Source organism: Bufo gargarizans, chromosome 2, assembly GCF_014858855.1.
Source record: "Bufo gargarizans isolate SCDJY-AF-19 chromosome 2, ASM1485885v1, whole genome shotgun sequence".
NCBI lineage: Eukaryota > Metazoa > Chordata > Amphibia > Anura > Bufonidae > Bufo > Bufo gargarizans.
The window spans coordinates 249407557-249423927 of NC_058081.1; the positions used below are offsets into that span (position 1 = coordinate 249407557).

General features: G+C 43.0%; 1 protein-coding gene across 1 annotated transcript in view; it reads left to right on the forward strand.

Annotated features, from left to right (window-relative positions):
- The window catches only part of CPNE8 (copine 8), a 269455-nt gene that overhangs the window by 240306 nt on the left and 12778 nt on the right, over nt 1-16371 (forward strand). The window contains exons 16-17 of the mRNA XM_044280216.1: nt 6702-6829; nt 14313-14415. Of these exons, the coding sequence (XP_044136151.1) occupies nt 6702-6829; nt 14313-14415 (231 nt within the window). The remainder of the gene's footprint in view (nt 1-6701; nt 6830-14312; nt 14416-16371) is intronic.

Below are 16371 nucleotides of genomic sequence, written 5' to 3' on the forward strand. Positions count from 1 at the left end.
AGAGCACACGAGCGAGGCAGCCGCAGGAAAAGTTTCCCCAGAGACACCCTACTCACACAGAGTTCGCAACATAGAACTGGCACGGGTGGGTGACGGGCGGTGATGTCAGATGGTGGGTGGAGTCTGGAGACTTTAATAAGGGAGGCAGAGCAAGAAGGAACCAGGAGCGAGTGGAAGTAATGTGTTTGTACTCACTACTCAGCGCTATGTTTACTGTGTAGTAAACATTGCTATATTTTACAGTTCTGGGGTGTCATTTGTGTTAGTAGCTCTGGAAACTTAGACTAAAGGCCGCCATACTCATTAGTGTATTGTTGGCCGAGTGCACTGAGAATGGCAAGCTCAGTCGACAATTTAATATGTGTGGACAGCTCCTGACTCTCCCTGACAAATTATGTAAGGGGAGAAAAGAATCAGGCAAAGTGAATATTTTTGCCCAATCCTTTTGTTCTCCTCGTAGACAGGCCACAGCCAGAGGTGTCTGACTGCGGCTTTCTCCATTCCCACCATTGAATACAGATATATGTTTGGCCAAACTGAATGTTAGGCTCCATTCACACGTCCGCAATTTCGTTCCACATTTTGCGGAACGGAATTGCGGACCCATTCATTCCTATGGGGCAGCATGATTTGCTGCCCGGACATGGGCACTTCCGTTCGGCAAAAAAATAGAACATGTCCTAGTCTTGTCTGGAATTGCGGACAAGAACAGGCATATTCTATTAGTGCCGGCAATGTGCGGTCCGCAAAATGCAGAACGCACATTGCCGCTTTCTGTGTTTTGCGGCTCCCTGGAACATGTTGCGGACGTGTGAATGGAGCCTAAATGTGTATGGGGGAGTCAGGAGTGATAGCTGTCGGCCTAACGATCATTCAGCTGAAAGCTATTGAATGTGTATAGCAGCCTTTAGAACAATGGATTGTCTATTTGCTTTTGGATTTTTGGAAATAAAAGTTTAGGGGAGGAGTTAGGGTGATCAAGTATTTTTTAGCAAGTTTTCGGTAATATGTGGCTTCTGGATCGCTAACAATCCATTAGAACACAGCACTGTAAAGTACATTTTCTTTATCACATTATTAACAACCTACAGTGGCTATAAAAAGTCAGTTTCTGTGATGTAAAAAAAATTAGACAAAGATAAATAATTTCAGAGCTTTTTCCACCTTTAATGTGACCTATAGACTGCACAACTCATTTGAAAAACAAACTGAAATCTGTTAGGTAGAGGGAAGAAAAGATATAAAAATAAAATAATATGGTTGCATAAGTGTGCACACCCTTAAACTAATACTTTGTTCTGAACATAGCTACATCCCCAGTTATAAGAGGGTGTGCACACTTATGCAACCATATTTTTATTTTATTTGTCTTCCCTCAACCTAAAAGATTTTAGTTTGTTTTTCAAATGAGTGGTACAGTATATAGGTCACATTGAAGGTGGTAAAAGTTCTGAAATTTTATCTTTGTCTCATTTTTTTACAGCACAGAAACCTGACATTTTAACAGGGCTGTGTAGACTTTTTATATCCACTGTATATATGAATATTCTAGGTAATTTTTCTTTACTAAAAAATAGGTGGCTGGTTTCATGGATAATATTTTTTTAAACCACCCCATGTATTTTGCTTCCTTGTCTGGCTCTTAACTAGGGATCAACCTGATTTTTTAGGGCCGATACCGATAATCTGTGAATTTTTAGGCCGGAAAAAAAAAAAATCCTACACAAATCTACAAAAAATTAATGTTTATTGTTAACGTGTATTTTTTCTTTTTTTTTGTAAATCTTTATTTTTCATTTATAATTAATTTTTTAGTGTGGTTTATTTTTTTTATTTTTTTTACTAACTATTAGCCCCCTTAGGGACTAGAACCCTTGTCCTATTCACCCTGATAGATCTCTATTGGGGTGAAAAGGACCTCACACTGTCCCTGCTGCTCTGTGCACACAGCATCAGGGATGTTATCATGGCAGCCAGGACTTCAATAACGTCCTGGCTGCCATGGTAACAGATCGGAGCCCCAGGATTAAACTGTTGGGGCTCTGATCAGAACTGCCAGTAAGGAGGAGGGGAGAGGGGACCCTGTGGCCACTGCCACCAATGATTAATAATGGGTGGCTTGGGTGGGGGGGCGCACTGCGCCACCAATGATTAATACTGGGGGGTGGGGTCGCACTGTGCCACCATTGATTAATACTGGGGGTGGGGGGCGCGCTGCGCCACCAATAATTAATACTGCGGTTTGGGGGTGGGGGGCACGCTGCGCCACCAATGATTAATACTGGAGTCTTGGGGGGGGGGGGCGCACTGCGCCACCAATGAAGATAACTCATTAATTCATATACAGGAGGCGGGAGCTGGCTGCAGAATCACATAGCCGGCTCCCGAACTCTATGAGCGGTAGCTACCATCCGCGGCAGTTAACACCTTAGGTGCAGCACCTGAGGGGTTAATTACCGCAGATTGCAGCTACTTGTCATAGAGGTCAGGCACCGGCTATGTGATTCTGCAGCCAGCTCCCGCCTCCTGTTGAATTTGAATGAATGAGAAAGTTATCTTCATTGGTGGCACAGTGGCCACAGCCCCTCCCCTTTTCTTGTCCTCCCTCTTCTCATTGGTGGCAGCAGCAGCACAGGGGGAGGGAGACACTGCTTCCTTCTCCCCTGTGCTGCTGAGGGAACATGGAGAGCGCTGTCAGCAGCACGATCCTTGTTCCCAATACATTATATGTATATCGGCAAAATAGATGCCGATACCAATAACGTTCAAAATCCTGAATATCGGCCAATAATATTGGTAAAACCGATAATCGGTCGATTAACTTTTTCTTTCTCTCTTTGAACTTTTAGCACAACAAATAGTCACACCTGACCCCCTATAATGACTCAATTAGAACATCACACATTACTCTAAACAATGCAATGCTCTTATGTGGGCATCTTTATCTAGTCCTAGCAAGAGAACATTAAAGCTGTCATACTGTTATCCCAACTTTACACCTACAATTATGATGAGGATTACCCTACAGTCAACATCTTTCCGTTACAGCAGCAGTAAATTTACAACGGATTAACTTTCTTTATAGGAAATCTTATCATTTTTGTTTACTGCTACAGAAGAACAGTATTTTGTATTTAATTTTTAACCCCTTCCCGCAAAATCACGTACATGTACGTGGAGGAATGTGGTGCCTTACCGCATTCGCACGTGCATGTACGTGATGGGTTCGGGCAATTGCAGGAGCTGTACTGAATTGAAACAGGGATCAAACCCTGAAAACATGAAGTCCCACAGTGGGACAAATATAAAAAGTTAAAGTTAATTTAAGTTTCAAGTAAAAAAAAAAAATAATAATTCCCTTTTCCCAAAATAAAGTTAAAAAAAATTGTAGGGAAAATAAGAAAAGTAGACATAATAGGTATCGCCACATCCATATCGACTGGCTCTATAAAAATATCACATGACCTAACCCCACAGGTGAACACCATAAAAAAAAAAAACAATGCTAAAAAAAACCATCTTTTGTCACCATACATCACTAAAAGTGCAACACCAAGTGATCAAAAAGGCGTATGCCCCCCAGAATAGTACCAATCTAACCGTCACCTCATCCCATAAAAAATTAGCACTTACCTAAGACAATCGCCCAAAAAGTATGCATATTAGGTATCGCCACATCCGTAACAACCTGCTGTATAAAAATACCACATGACCTAACCCCTCAAGTAAACACTATAAAAAAATAAAAACAATGTAAAAAAGCCATTTTTGGTCACCTTACATGACAAAAAGTGTAATACCAAGCGATCAAAAAGTCATATGCACCCCAAAATCATACCAATCAGTCATCTCATGCTGCAAAAAATTAGACCCTACCTAGGACAATCGCCCAAAAAATAAAAAAAACTATGGCTCTCAGAATATGGAGACACTAAAACATGATTTTTTTTTGTTTAAAAAATGCTGTTATTGTGTAAAACTAAAACTAAAAATACATATAAGGTATTGCCACGTCCATAAGAACCTGCTCTATAAAAATGTCACATGAACTAAACCCCTCAGGTGAACGCCGTAAAAAAATACATATAAGGCTACTTTCACACTTGCGTTCAGAGCGGATCCGTCTGAGACAGATCCGCTCATATAATGCAGATGATGGATCCGTTCAGAACGGATCCGTCTGCATTATATTGTAAAATAAATTCTAAGTGTGAAAGTAGCCGCAGACGGATCCGTCCAGACTTTACATTGAAAGTCAATGGGGGACGGATCCGTTTGAAAATTGCACCATATTGTGTCACCTTCAAACGGATCCGCCCCCATTGACTTCCATTGTAAGTATGGACGGATCCGTTTTCCTCCTCACGGCCAGGCGGACACCCGAACGCTGCAAGCAGCGTTCCGGTGTCCGCCTGCTGAGCGGAGCGGATCCCAAACACTGCCAGACTGATGCATTCTGAGCGGATCCGCATCCACTCAAAATGCATTAGGGCTGGACGGATGCGTTCGGGGCCGCTTGTGAGAGCCTTTAAACGGAACTCGCAAGCGGAGCCCCGAACGCTAGTGTGAAAGTAGCCTATAAAAAGGTGTAAAAAAAAGCCATTTTTGGTCACCTTACATCACAAAAAGTGTAATACCAAGCGATCAAAAAGTCATATGTACCCTAAAATAGTACCAATCAAACCATCATCTCATACCAAAAAAAATGAGCCCCTTCATAAGACAGTCGCCCCAAAAAATTAAAACTATGGCTTTCAGAATATGGAGACACTTAAAAATTCATAAAAAAAAATAAAAATAATCAAAAATGAAACAAACAACCAAAAAAAGTCATATTTGGTATTGTCGCGTCCGTAACAACCTGCTCTATAAAAATACCACATGATCTAACCTGTCAGAACATTGTAAATAACTAAAAATAAAAATGGTGCCAAAACAGCTATTTTTTGTTACCTTGCCTCACAAAAAGTGTAATATAGAGCAACCAAAAATCATATTCACCCTAAAATAGTACCAACAAAACTGCCACCTTATCCTGTAGTTTCCAAAATGGGGTAATTTTTGGGGAGTTTCTACTCTTGGGGTGCATCAGGGGGTCTTCAAATGTGACATGGCAACTTAAAATTTTCCCAGTGAAATCTGCTTTCCAAAAATCATATAGCGTTCCTTTCCTTCTGCGTCCTGCCGTGTGTATGGGGTGTTTCTGTAAACTACAGAATCAGGGTAATGAATATTGAGTTTCGTTTGGCTGTTAATTGAAAATCTGCCAGAAAAGTAAAATTCTAAAATTTAATCTACATTTTCCTTTAATTCTTGTGGAACACCTAAAGGGTTAACAAAGTTTGTTAAATCATTTTTGAATACCTTGAGGGGTGTAGTTTCTAAAATAGGGTTATTCATGGGTGGTTTCTAAGGGTACTTTCACACTAGCGTTTTTCTTTTCCGGCATAGAGTTCTGTCCTAGGGGCTCAATACCAGTAAGAACTGATCAGTTTTCTCCCCATGCATTCTGAATGGAGAGCAATCTGTTCAGGATGCATCAGGATGTCTTCAGTTCAGTTTTTTTTACTGATCAGGACAGAGATAAAACCGCGGCATGCTATGGTTTTATCTCCTGCCAAAAAAACTGAACACTTGCCGGAATGCTGGATCCGTCCTTCCGGTCTGCGCGTGAAAAAAATAAATGCCGGATCCGTTTTTTTCCGATGACACCAGAAAGACGGATCCGGCATTTCAATGCATTTGTAAGATCAGTCTTACAAATGCCATCAGTTGGCATACGTTTTGACAGATCCGCCAGACAGTTCCGGCAAAGGAACTGCTTGCCAGATCACTCTGCCGCAATTGTGAAAATACCCTAATATGTAAGCCCCAGAAAGTGACTTCATAACTGAACTGGTCCTGAAAAAATTGGGTTTTGGAAATTTTCTTTAAAATTTTAAGATTTGCTTCTAAACTTCTAACGTCCCCAAAAAAGAAAATGTAATTTTCAAAATGATCCAAACATGAAGTAGACATATGGGGAATGTAAAGTAGTAACTATTTTTGGAGGTATTACTATTTATTATAAAAGTAGAGAAATAGAAATTTGCTAATTTGGTATTTTTTATAAATAAAAATGAAATATTTTGACTCAATTTTGCCGCTGTCATAAAATACAATATGTGACGAGAAAAAAATCTCAGAATGGCCTAGATAAGAAAAAGTGTATTAAACTTATTACCACATAAAGTGACGCATGTCAGATTTGCAAAATTAGGCTTCATCCTGAAGATGAAACATGGCTGTGTCCTGAAGGGGTTAATGGCTGGAGTACCAGTGATGTACTATGTACACTATGCCTTTGTGTTAGTATCATGGTGTTATCTTAAATGGCATCTTGTTGTTGAGTTGTCTGAGGTCAGATTTTTTTAGGGCAACCTGCAGTGAGGTGGTTCAAGTAATAATAATAATAAAAACTTTAACTTTTCATCCTGAGACCCCTTCAATTCAGCGCTGGCACTTCTCCGTCTTCTCTCCCAGGCTGCTCTGGTGACATAGCTGCATATACCGCATGTATCCACAAGGTCCATCATTATAACCCAGTTGGAAAATTAAAATCTTATGTTGATGTAATCATGTCTTTAAAATGCAGAAACATGGCTCACTATGAATCTTTTATGGTTAGAACGTATATATACATAATTTTTTTTGTACCGCAGAATGGCAATCCACAAAACCCATACTGTCATGGAATTGAAGGTGTGATGGAAGCATATTACAGAAGCTTGAAAAGTGTACAGCTATATGGACCTACAAATTTCGCTCCTGTAATTAATCATGTAGCAAGGTAACACAGTTTTACTTTCTAGATCCCTGCTAGTCAATCAAGATTGCTTATCTTTGTTATTGGCTAAAAGGTAAATGTGTTACATTGACAGCACCAGGCATCCAATTTGTCATCTCGTCTGGCCCTATAATCCTGCTGCCTGCCCGTTCAGTTCATCCTTGGTGCATGAGCAGTACATTTTATTGTCCTGGTGGATCCAGTGCCCCCACAAAGTAGTTATGCTCTCTTAGTGCCCCTAACAGTAGGTATGTCCCCTCACAGTCGTTACTGTATGCTCTCCTTAGTGCCCCTTACAGTAGTTATCCCCCTTAGTGCACCCTTACAGTAGGTATGTCCACTTAGTGCCCCCACACAGTAGGTATGCCCATCTGGGCCCCTCACAGTAGTTATTCCCCCTTAGTGCCCCCTCATAGTAGTTATGCCCCCTTAGTGCCCCCTCACAGTAGGTATACCCCCTCACATTAATTATGCCACCTTAGTAGTTATGTCCCCTTACTGCACCCCTCGCATTAATTAATGCCCCTCACATTGTTGCCCCTTTAGTATCCCCCTTAAAATAGTTTTCCAGCATAATGCCCCTTACAATAATGCTGCCCCTTTAGTGCACCAATAGTAATGTTTATGTAGTTTTAATAAAATAAAAAGCACTACTCACCTGGCCCCATTTCCCCGATGAATGGAGCATATTCTCCCTAGCCTGTGCATTGTACCTGCTGCTGGGTAGCACACAGACTGAGGAATGATGGTGAAGCAGGTAGCTGAGGGCTGCCTGCTTCACCACTGTATTCAACTGTATCTGTGTCCTCAGAAAGCAGATACAAATGAAAGCAGGACATGCTGCATCTTCCCAACCATTCCACCGGGTCCATTATGGTTGGGAGGCATGAGTCATGTGACCTGATGCTGTTGGCCCAGTGCAGTTGCACATCTCGCCCTATTACTAAAGCGGCCCTGCCTGGCGCCACTACAAAGAAGACTACTGTGCATGTGCTGAGGATGAACTGAGAGGTGCAGGAGCTGAATTACAGGGCCAGATGAGATGATTAACTGGATGCCTGGCCCATTCAATGAAGTAACGAGAGTGGTGTCTTGCTAAGGTACAATGCGTGGTTAGGCAATTCATCAAGGAGAAAAAGGTATGGTTTGAATGAGCTGGATTAGCCCTACCAGGTGCCTGGTTTCATAGGGTTGCTGACAAGTGTCCTTTAATATGTGTCAATGAGCTGGTAAACCCCCTTGTTAATTGTTTATTATAATGTGTTCTCAAATGCCTAGTCACCCTATATTCATGCCTTTTTAGCCTTATAACATAACTCTTTAGCACTCCATATTCAGGTCACTGATTTGATCCATATACTAAATAAACGTTAGGGATTGCATATAATTATGAAGTAATACTTACTATATGGAATATCTTCAGTATGGACATCCCATCTCCGTACATGAGCAGATCTCTGTTTTTGTTGAATGTATTTTACTGCTACAAAAAGCTTAAAATTGCCGGTAAGGTACAGTACCTAGATCTGGGAGTCCCAAATTTGGTTTTGTTTTTCTCTTTTTCGGGGGTACGGGAAATTGTATCTCTTGTTTGAACCCATAAAGGGATGCTGTGCTGAGAAGTATATTGTGCATTCAGGAGCAAACTGTTCAGGCATAGCCAGTAACACCTAGCTGTCCAGAGAACAGTGTATTGTTGGTAGTTGGCCATGACTTGTAGAGCAGGAATGCTACATGTAACTGAGCAATAACATATTCAAAAGAAGCCACTTAAAAGAGAGAATGACATTCATAGTAGGTTAGAGAGAACAATGATGTGGTGTAAAGCAACAACGAATGGGCTGCAAGGCTTAGGAACTAAAGGAGGAGCATCCTGTATGTGCATGAGCGATTTGGGCTATATAGGTTATCCAGGCAAGTAGATATAAGAAACGTACAACTAGGTTTGCTGAAGCCAGCGCCATCTTCCTGGACTTTACTTATCTCACCTAGGTGAGATATACACCCCACTATTCACATTGCCACATTATATATAGCATTTTTATCTCTGTCCTTCTTGTTCTAGTTTCATACTAGCGGCAGGGGACTCCAGCAGGCTGTTCCGGCGGGTGAACAGCCGCAGTCCTTTTACTCAGTGGGGACGGAGCAGCAGTCTGGGGACATACGTGAACTAGCAGCAGGACTGATCCGACAGGCTGTTCACCCACCGGAACAGCCTGCCAGAGTCTCCTGCCGCTAGTGTGAAAGTACCCTTAGAAACTGAACTAGTATTCAAAGTACGTCTTTACCAGTAATTTCTTCAACTTATTTTAGGACATTTCAGAAGAGCCTTTCATTATATTCTGATGAATGGTTGACTTGTTCCTGTATTTACTATAACGTGGAGGCTCCAGCTATAGAATATGTTTGAATAATTTTAATTATAGCACTACATGTATATAACCACACAGTCATTACATAAAATTACAGCTTTCCATATGATTTTACTATAAGATTGTCAGCAATTGTGACACAAGCACACACAGTAGAAATTAATCTTGCTGCTCTCACAGCCTAGCACTACTATAGGGTTGGACGATATTAAGAAATTTATCGCGATAACGATATATATCGCGATAAATGCCCATTTAGAAGAAAAAAAACACTTGGGGCCACAAGGAGACATTATACTATATGGGGGCAGCCAAAAGGAAATGTTACACTGTATGGGGCAGCCACAAGGAGACATTATACTGTATGGGGCCAGCCACAAGGAGACGTTACACTGTATGGGGCAGCCACAAGGAGACGTTATACTGTATGGGGCAGCCACAAGGAGACGTTATACTGTATGGGGCAGCCACAAGGAGACGTTATACTGTATGGGGCAGCCACAAGGAGACGTTATACTGTATGGGGGCAGCCACAAGGAGACGTTATACTGTATGGGGGCAGCCACAAGGAGACGTTATACTGTATGGGGGCAGCCACAAGGAGACGTTACACTGTATGGGGGCAGCCACAAGGAGACGTTATACTGTATGGGGCAGCCACAAGGAGACGTTATACTGTATGGGGCAGCCACAAGGAGACGTTATACTGTATGGGGGCAGCCACAAGGAGACGTTACACTGTATGGGGCAGCCACAAGGAGACGTTACACTGTATGGGGCAGCCACAAGGAGACGTTACACTGTATGGGGGCAGCCACAAGGAGACGTTATACTGTATGGGGGCAGCCACAAGGAGACATTATACTGTATGGGGACAGCCAGGCAGCCACAAGGAGACGTTAATTGTTATACTTTTATATGTCATTTTTCACCATTTTGGGTATCTGTAACTAGTCAATTGACTTCTAGTAACAACAAAAACATTACAGGGTTAATTCTGTACCAGAATGAGTGGTTTATAGTAGGGATGTCCCGATACAATTTTTTTGTAGAACGAGTACCGATACTCTTATTTAAGTACTCACCTATACCAATTATAACAATTAAATAAATGACACATTTATTTTGTGACCACTGACCAACCAAAAGTCCAAAAACAGCCCCCAGCCTCTGATCACCCCCCCCCCCCCAGCCTCTGATCAGCCCCTCATGTGCCTCCCAGCCTCTCCCTCTTATCAGCCCCCTCTGGTAACTCAACCCCACCCCCCTAGTATTAATCATTAGTGGCAGTGGCTACAGGGTCCCTCTCCCCATCATTGGTGGCAGTGCGCTCCCCCAGTATTAATCATTGGTGGCAGTAGCCACAGGGTACCCCTCCCCCTCCCATCATTGGTGGCAGTGGGTCGTCCCCCCATTATAGGTGGCAGTGGCCCTCTCCCCAGTATTAATCATTGGAGGCCACAGGGTCATCCCCCCATCATTGGTGGCAGTGGCCCCCTCCCTCCCCAGTATTAATCATTGGAGGCCACAGGGTCGTCCCCCCATCATTGGTGGCAGTGGGCAGTTCCGATCGGTTACCATGGTAGCCAGGACGCTACTGAAGCCCTGGCTGCCATGGTATGTTAGTAAGCAGCATTATACTCACGTGCGCCGTGGCCGCCGGGCGCTCTTTCTTCTGTCTTTTGCAGCGCATTGCTAGCAATGCGCCGCACAGACCTATGAGAAGAAGGAGCGCCCGGAGGCCACAGCGCACGTGAGTATAAGGCTGCTCACTAACATACCATGGTAGCCAGGGCTTCAGTAGCATCCTGGCTACCATGGTAACCGATCGGAGCCCCAGCATTACACTGCTGAGACTCCAATCGGAACTGTCCACTGCCACCAATGATGGGGACGACGACCCTGTGGCCTCCTCCAATGATTAATACTGGTGAGGGAGGGAGGAGGGGGGGGCCCACTGCCACCAATGATGGGGGGATGACCCTGTGGCCTCCAATGATTAATACTGGGGAGGGAGGGGGGTCGCACTACCCACTGCCACCAATGCAGAGACTTAAGAACATTCCTGGCACCCGACCTCTGAGAGGACACTGTGATCACCTGAGGGGTTAATTGCACGAATCACAGTGTCCTCTCAGAGGCCGGGTGCCAGGAAAGTTCTTCAGTCTCTGCATTCCTTCCCCCACGCCGGCCGAACTGCTAAGAGCGCCGCCACAAGCTGCCAGCAGGTATCGGGGACATTTGCACGAGTACAAGTACTCTGCAAATGTCCCGTATCGGTTCATGCTGGGGCGGGCGGCCACGGACGCAGATTTAGAAGTGGTCAGCGCACATGACCGCTTATATGACGTCACGAAATACTGCGGTATTTAGGACACAGCGATATCACCATATCGCCGTTTTTTTAATACCGCGGTATATCGTGATACCGGTATATCGCCCAACCCTAGCACTACATGCAATATATGTAGTTTATTTTATTTTAGGAGACATTTCATGCCAAATGTTCAATATAAGGCTATTTTCACACTCACGTTTTGGGCGGATCCGTCATGGATCTGCAAAAACGGATCCGTTTCTATTGTCTGTAACATAGCCAATACGGATCCGTCATGAACTCCATTGAAAGTTTGGCTCAGTTTCGTCAAGCGGACAGCAAAACGCTGCAGGCAGCATTTTGGTGTCCGCCTCCAGAGCGGAATGGAGGCTGAACGGAGGCAAACTGATGCATTCTGAGCAGATCCTTTTCCATTCAGAATGCATTAGGGCAAAACCGATCCGCTTTGGACCGCTTTTGAGAGCCCTGAACGGATCTCACAAACGGAAAGCCAAAATGCAAGTGTGAAAGTAGCCTAAGAGTGTAAAACCAATAAAGCTGAATGAATCTTTTAACTAGGAACATCTATAATTTGTGCTTTGCAACACTTTAAAGGGAGCTCATCAGCTCTTTTCTCTGAGGGCAGCATACAGTTGTTTCAGACAGACTAATTTCAGCAGTCAGCATTTCCTATTCTTGTCCGGATCCGCATATGTGGACAAGAATAGGCAGTTCTATGGAGTGCAGGGCGGGTGTATTGCGGATCCGCAATACACTACGGACGTTTGAATGGACCCTTATATACCGTATGTTTCGCCCTATAAGACGCATCTGCCCATAAGACACACCTAGGTTTTTGAGGAGGAAAATAAGAAAAAAAATATTTTTAACAAAAAGGTGTGCTTTTGGTGGGTTTTGAACTAATGGTGGTCTGTGGATGACACTATTATGGGGATCTGTGGGTGACACTGTTATGGGGGATCTGTGGGTGACACTGTTATGGGGGATCTGTGGGTGACACTGTTATGGGGATCTCTGGATGGCTCTTATTGGGGTCTCTGGATGGCACTGTTATGGGGATCTATGGATGACACTGCTATGGGGGGATCTGTGGATGACACATATATGTGTCATCCACAGATCCCCTCCATAACAGTGTCCCTGTAGAGTGAATGACCCCCAATACAGGGGGTGGGAGTCGCATCTGGTTTTATAATGACAGCGTGGCCCGTGCAGTGACTGTATTCTACTACACGGGCACCGCTCACTGTATATACCGTAATCTTATCTATAATTGTAGGCATTGTTAATATATACAAATTCAGAGTAATCAGCGCCTGTATTACTTACAAAAAGTGCTAGAGAGGAGGGAGGAGGCAGGCCGGGAGGACGGGCGCTGGCAGCGTGAGTCACTACGTCATGCGCCCACGCTGCCTGCTTCATTCATAAAGCGGGCGGCGCAGGCGCGTGAAGTAGTGACTCACGCTGCCAGTGCCCATCCTCTCCGCCTGCCTCCTCTCTGCTTCTGAGTGCTTGTAAGTACCGTAATACAGCCGCTGATTACCCTGAATTTGTATATATTAACAACGCCTACAATTATAGATAAGATTACGGTATATACAGTGAGCGGGGCCCGTGTGGTAGAATACAGTCACTGCACAGGCCCTGCTGTCATTATAAAACCAGATGCCGGCCCCCAGCCCCTCCTCCCTCTCAGCTGATACACCCGCTGTGCGGCATCGCGGTGCGGCGTATCATTTACAGTTCGGCAAAATGCAGCATTCGCCCCATAAGACGCACTGCTATTTTCCCCCCACTTTTGGGGGGGGAGTGCGTCTTATAGGGCCAAAAATACAGTACGTAAAAAAAAAATTGTTTCTTTTTCTTGCAGAAGATTTTGTAATGCATAAACACACAACTGGGTAACCAGTCCTTCACTCACTCACAAAGCTTTCCCTGATCAAATTCCCTAAAATCTATCCAAGGATATCTCTCTATTCTCTCCCTATAATGTCCTAAGTACAGCTAGATTACAGGCTTGCATCTGTAATTGCTTTTTGTCAGACACTGCCACAACACACATCCTTTCGGATGGTGATTCTTCTGTCATAGCATAAGGAACTGCCTGCCTACTGCCCCCTGATAGTTGTCAGGCTCTAAGACACTCAGGGCAAGCTCCCCTTCCCCCCCAACTTACTCCCAGTACCATGTCATTCTCCATCATCTTCTTCCTGACAATAATTACAGAATCACTAAAACTTTGGATTCATTTGGCAGCCTAATTTTTGTAAAATTTGTAATGAATCCGATTAGTTTCAAATCAATTCACTCATCTCTATCCCGGACTCCTCCTGCCGTAGTTTTGCCCGTGCAGCAGAGGGACCAAGTGTAAACCACATTGCTGTAACTCGAAAACAACTGAAGGATTCACACAGCCTTCGCATGCACTGGAAAGAAAATGAATCTTCTTGGAATGTATGCAGTCGTCTTCATAGACCACGTCCAGATGTGGTGTTTTTTTAGGGACATGTTTGGTGAAGCACAAATGTAACAAATTGCAGTACAGGGAGAAGTAGGGAAAGGAATAATGCGGGGGATTTCACAGCAGTAGCAGACTTGTTATCTGCTCTGAATGTCTCAGTTATATTTCTCATATTACAGTTCAGTTCCACCATACGGTATCTGAAATCAGCATTACACTGTTCTTATGCCTGTATTATTAACAAGTCTGATCTACATTTGCAAGTTATGTTTGTTTTCTGTGGCTGTCACTAACAATAATTGTTCTTTTCTGTAGATACGCTGCCTCAATAAAAGATGGCTCCCAGTACTTTATTCTGCTGATTATAACAGATGGAGTTATTTCTGATATGGCTCAGACAAAGGAAGCAATAGTCAATGTAAGTGATTTTCACTTTGTAACATAGTATGTAAGGCTGAAAAAAGACATCTGTCCATCCAGTTCGGCCTGTTATCCTGCAAGATGATCCAGAGGATGGCAAAAAAAAACTGTGAGGTAGAAGCCAATTTTCCTCACTTAAGGGGAAAAAAATTCCTTCCCGACTCCAATCAGGCAATCAGAATAACTCCCTGGATCAACGACCCCTCTCTAGTAGCTATAGCCTGTAATATTATTACACTCCAGAAATACATCCAGGCCCCTCTTGAATTCCTTTATTGTACTCACCATCACCACCTCCTCAGGCAGAGAGTTCCATAGTCTCACTGCTCTTACCGTAAAGAATCCTCTTCTATGTTTGTGTACAAACCTTCTTTCCTCCAGACACAGAAGATGTCCCCTCGTCACAGTCCTGGGGATAAATAGATGATGGGAGAGGTCTCTATACTGACCCCTGATATATTTATACATAGTTATTATATCTCCCCTCAGTCCTCTTTTTTTCTAAAGTGACTAACCCTAATGTTGATAATCTTTCAGGGTGCTGTAGTTGCCCCATTCCAGTTATTACTTTAGTTGCCCTCATCTGGACCCTCTCCAGCTCTGCTATGTCTGCCTTGTTCACAGGAGCCCAGAACTGCACACAGTACTCCATGTGTGGTCTGACTAATGATTTGTAAAGTGGTAGGACTATGTTCTCATCACGGGCATCTATGCCCCTTTTAATGCAACCCATTATCTTATTGGCCTTGGCAGCAGCTGCCTAGGCTACGCATAGTATGAATTCAGCTGCATGCTTGGAATATCTGTTTCATTTGCTGCTTTTTCATTCAATAATTTAGCCTGTGCAGTTAACATTTTATATTTTATTTTCTTCCAACTAAGATCATTAACCCCTCGAGTCCCCGTGTCGTATATGTGCGGTGGAAGGAAGGGATTTAAATAGGGTGGCCACTTGCAAGTGCAGGGGTTGCCATAACTGTCGGGTTTTTGCTGTTACAAACAGGAGAGCCCTGGGGCTAATGTCTGCAACTGGCAATAATGCCGATCACAGACATTTAACCCTTTAGATGCTGAGGTCAAATATGAGCACTGCATTAAAATCCTGAAAATCCAGAAGTCTTCCAGGCCAGGAAGCCCCCTATGAGGCGATCTAAGAAACCATTCCTTCACTTTGATGCAAAGGGGTCTCTCTAAAGAAAATAAATAAATCAAACAATATAAAAATTTAAATCACCCCTTTTTCCCCAGAAAGTAAATGAGTAAAAATAAACATCATAAAGATCATGGGCATCACCTTGTCCTAAAATACGGTGAATGGTGAATATAGTGATGAAAAGAAAAAAAAACACTTTTTTTAAGTTTTAATTTTTTTCTGTATTAAATCCCAAGAAAAACTTTATAAATGTGGTGATGTTGTAATAGTACTGACCCGTAGAATGAAGGTAACAGATCATCTTTACTGCATAGTGAATGCCATACAGACAAAACCTTTAGAACTGTGGTGGAATTGCATTTTTCTTTTCCAATTCCACCTCCAGCTTTCCACTACACTGTTGTATACAATATCAGAAAGTGCCATTAGAAAGTACAACTTGTCCCGCAAAAGACAAGATGGAAAATTAAATAAGTTATGGCTCTGGGAAGGCAGGGAGGAAGAACAAAAACGCAAACAAGTCATCCTGGACTCAAGGGATTATAGGAATACAATGAAAATTGTACAGTAATATGTAATATTTCAGATGTTCATACATATAAATAGTTTATTTTTAAAGGAATGTACAAAATACAACAAAGAATCCATTATTGTTGTCCTTACAGTAGTTGTATTACATTTAGTGGTAGCATACCCAGTTGTAGCAATTAATAAGCAGGGCTCCAACTTCATAAATATCTCCAGTGTATAATATTTAATAACAAACTTGCTGTAATAAAATCATAGTAACATCTTGACTTT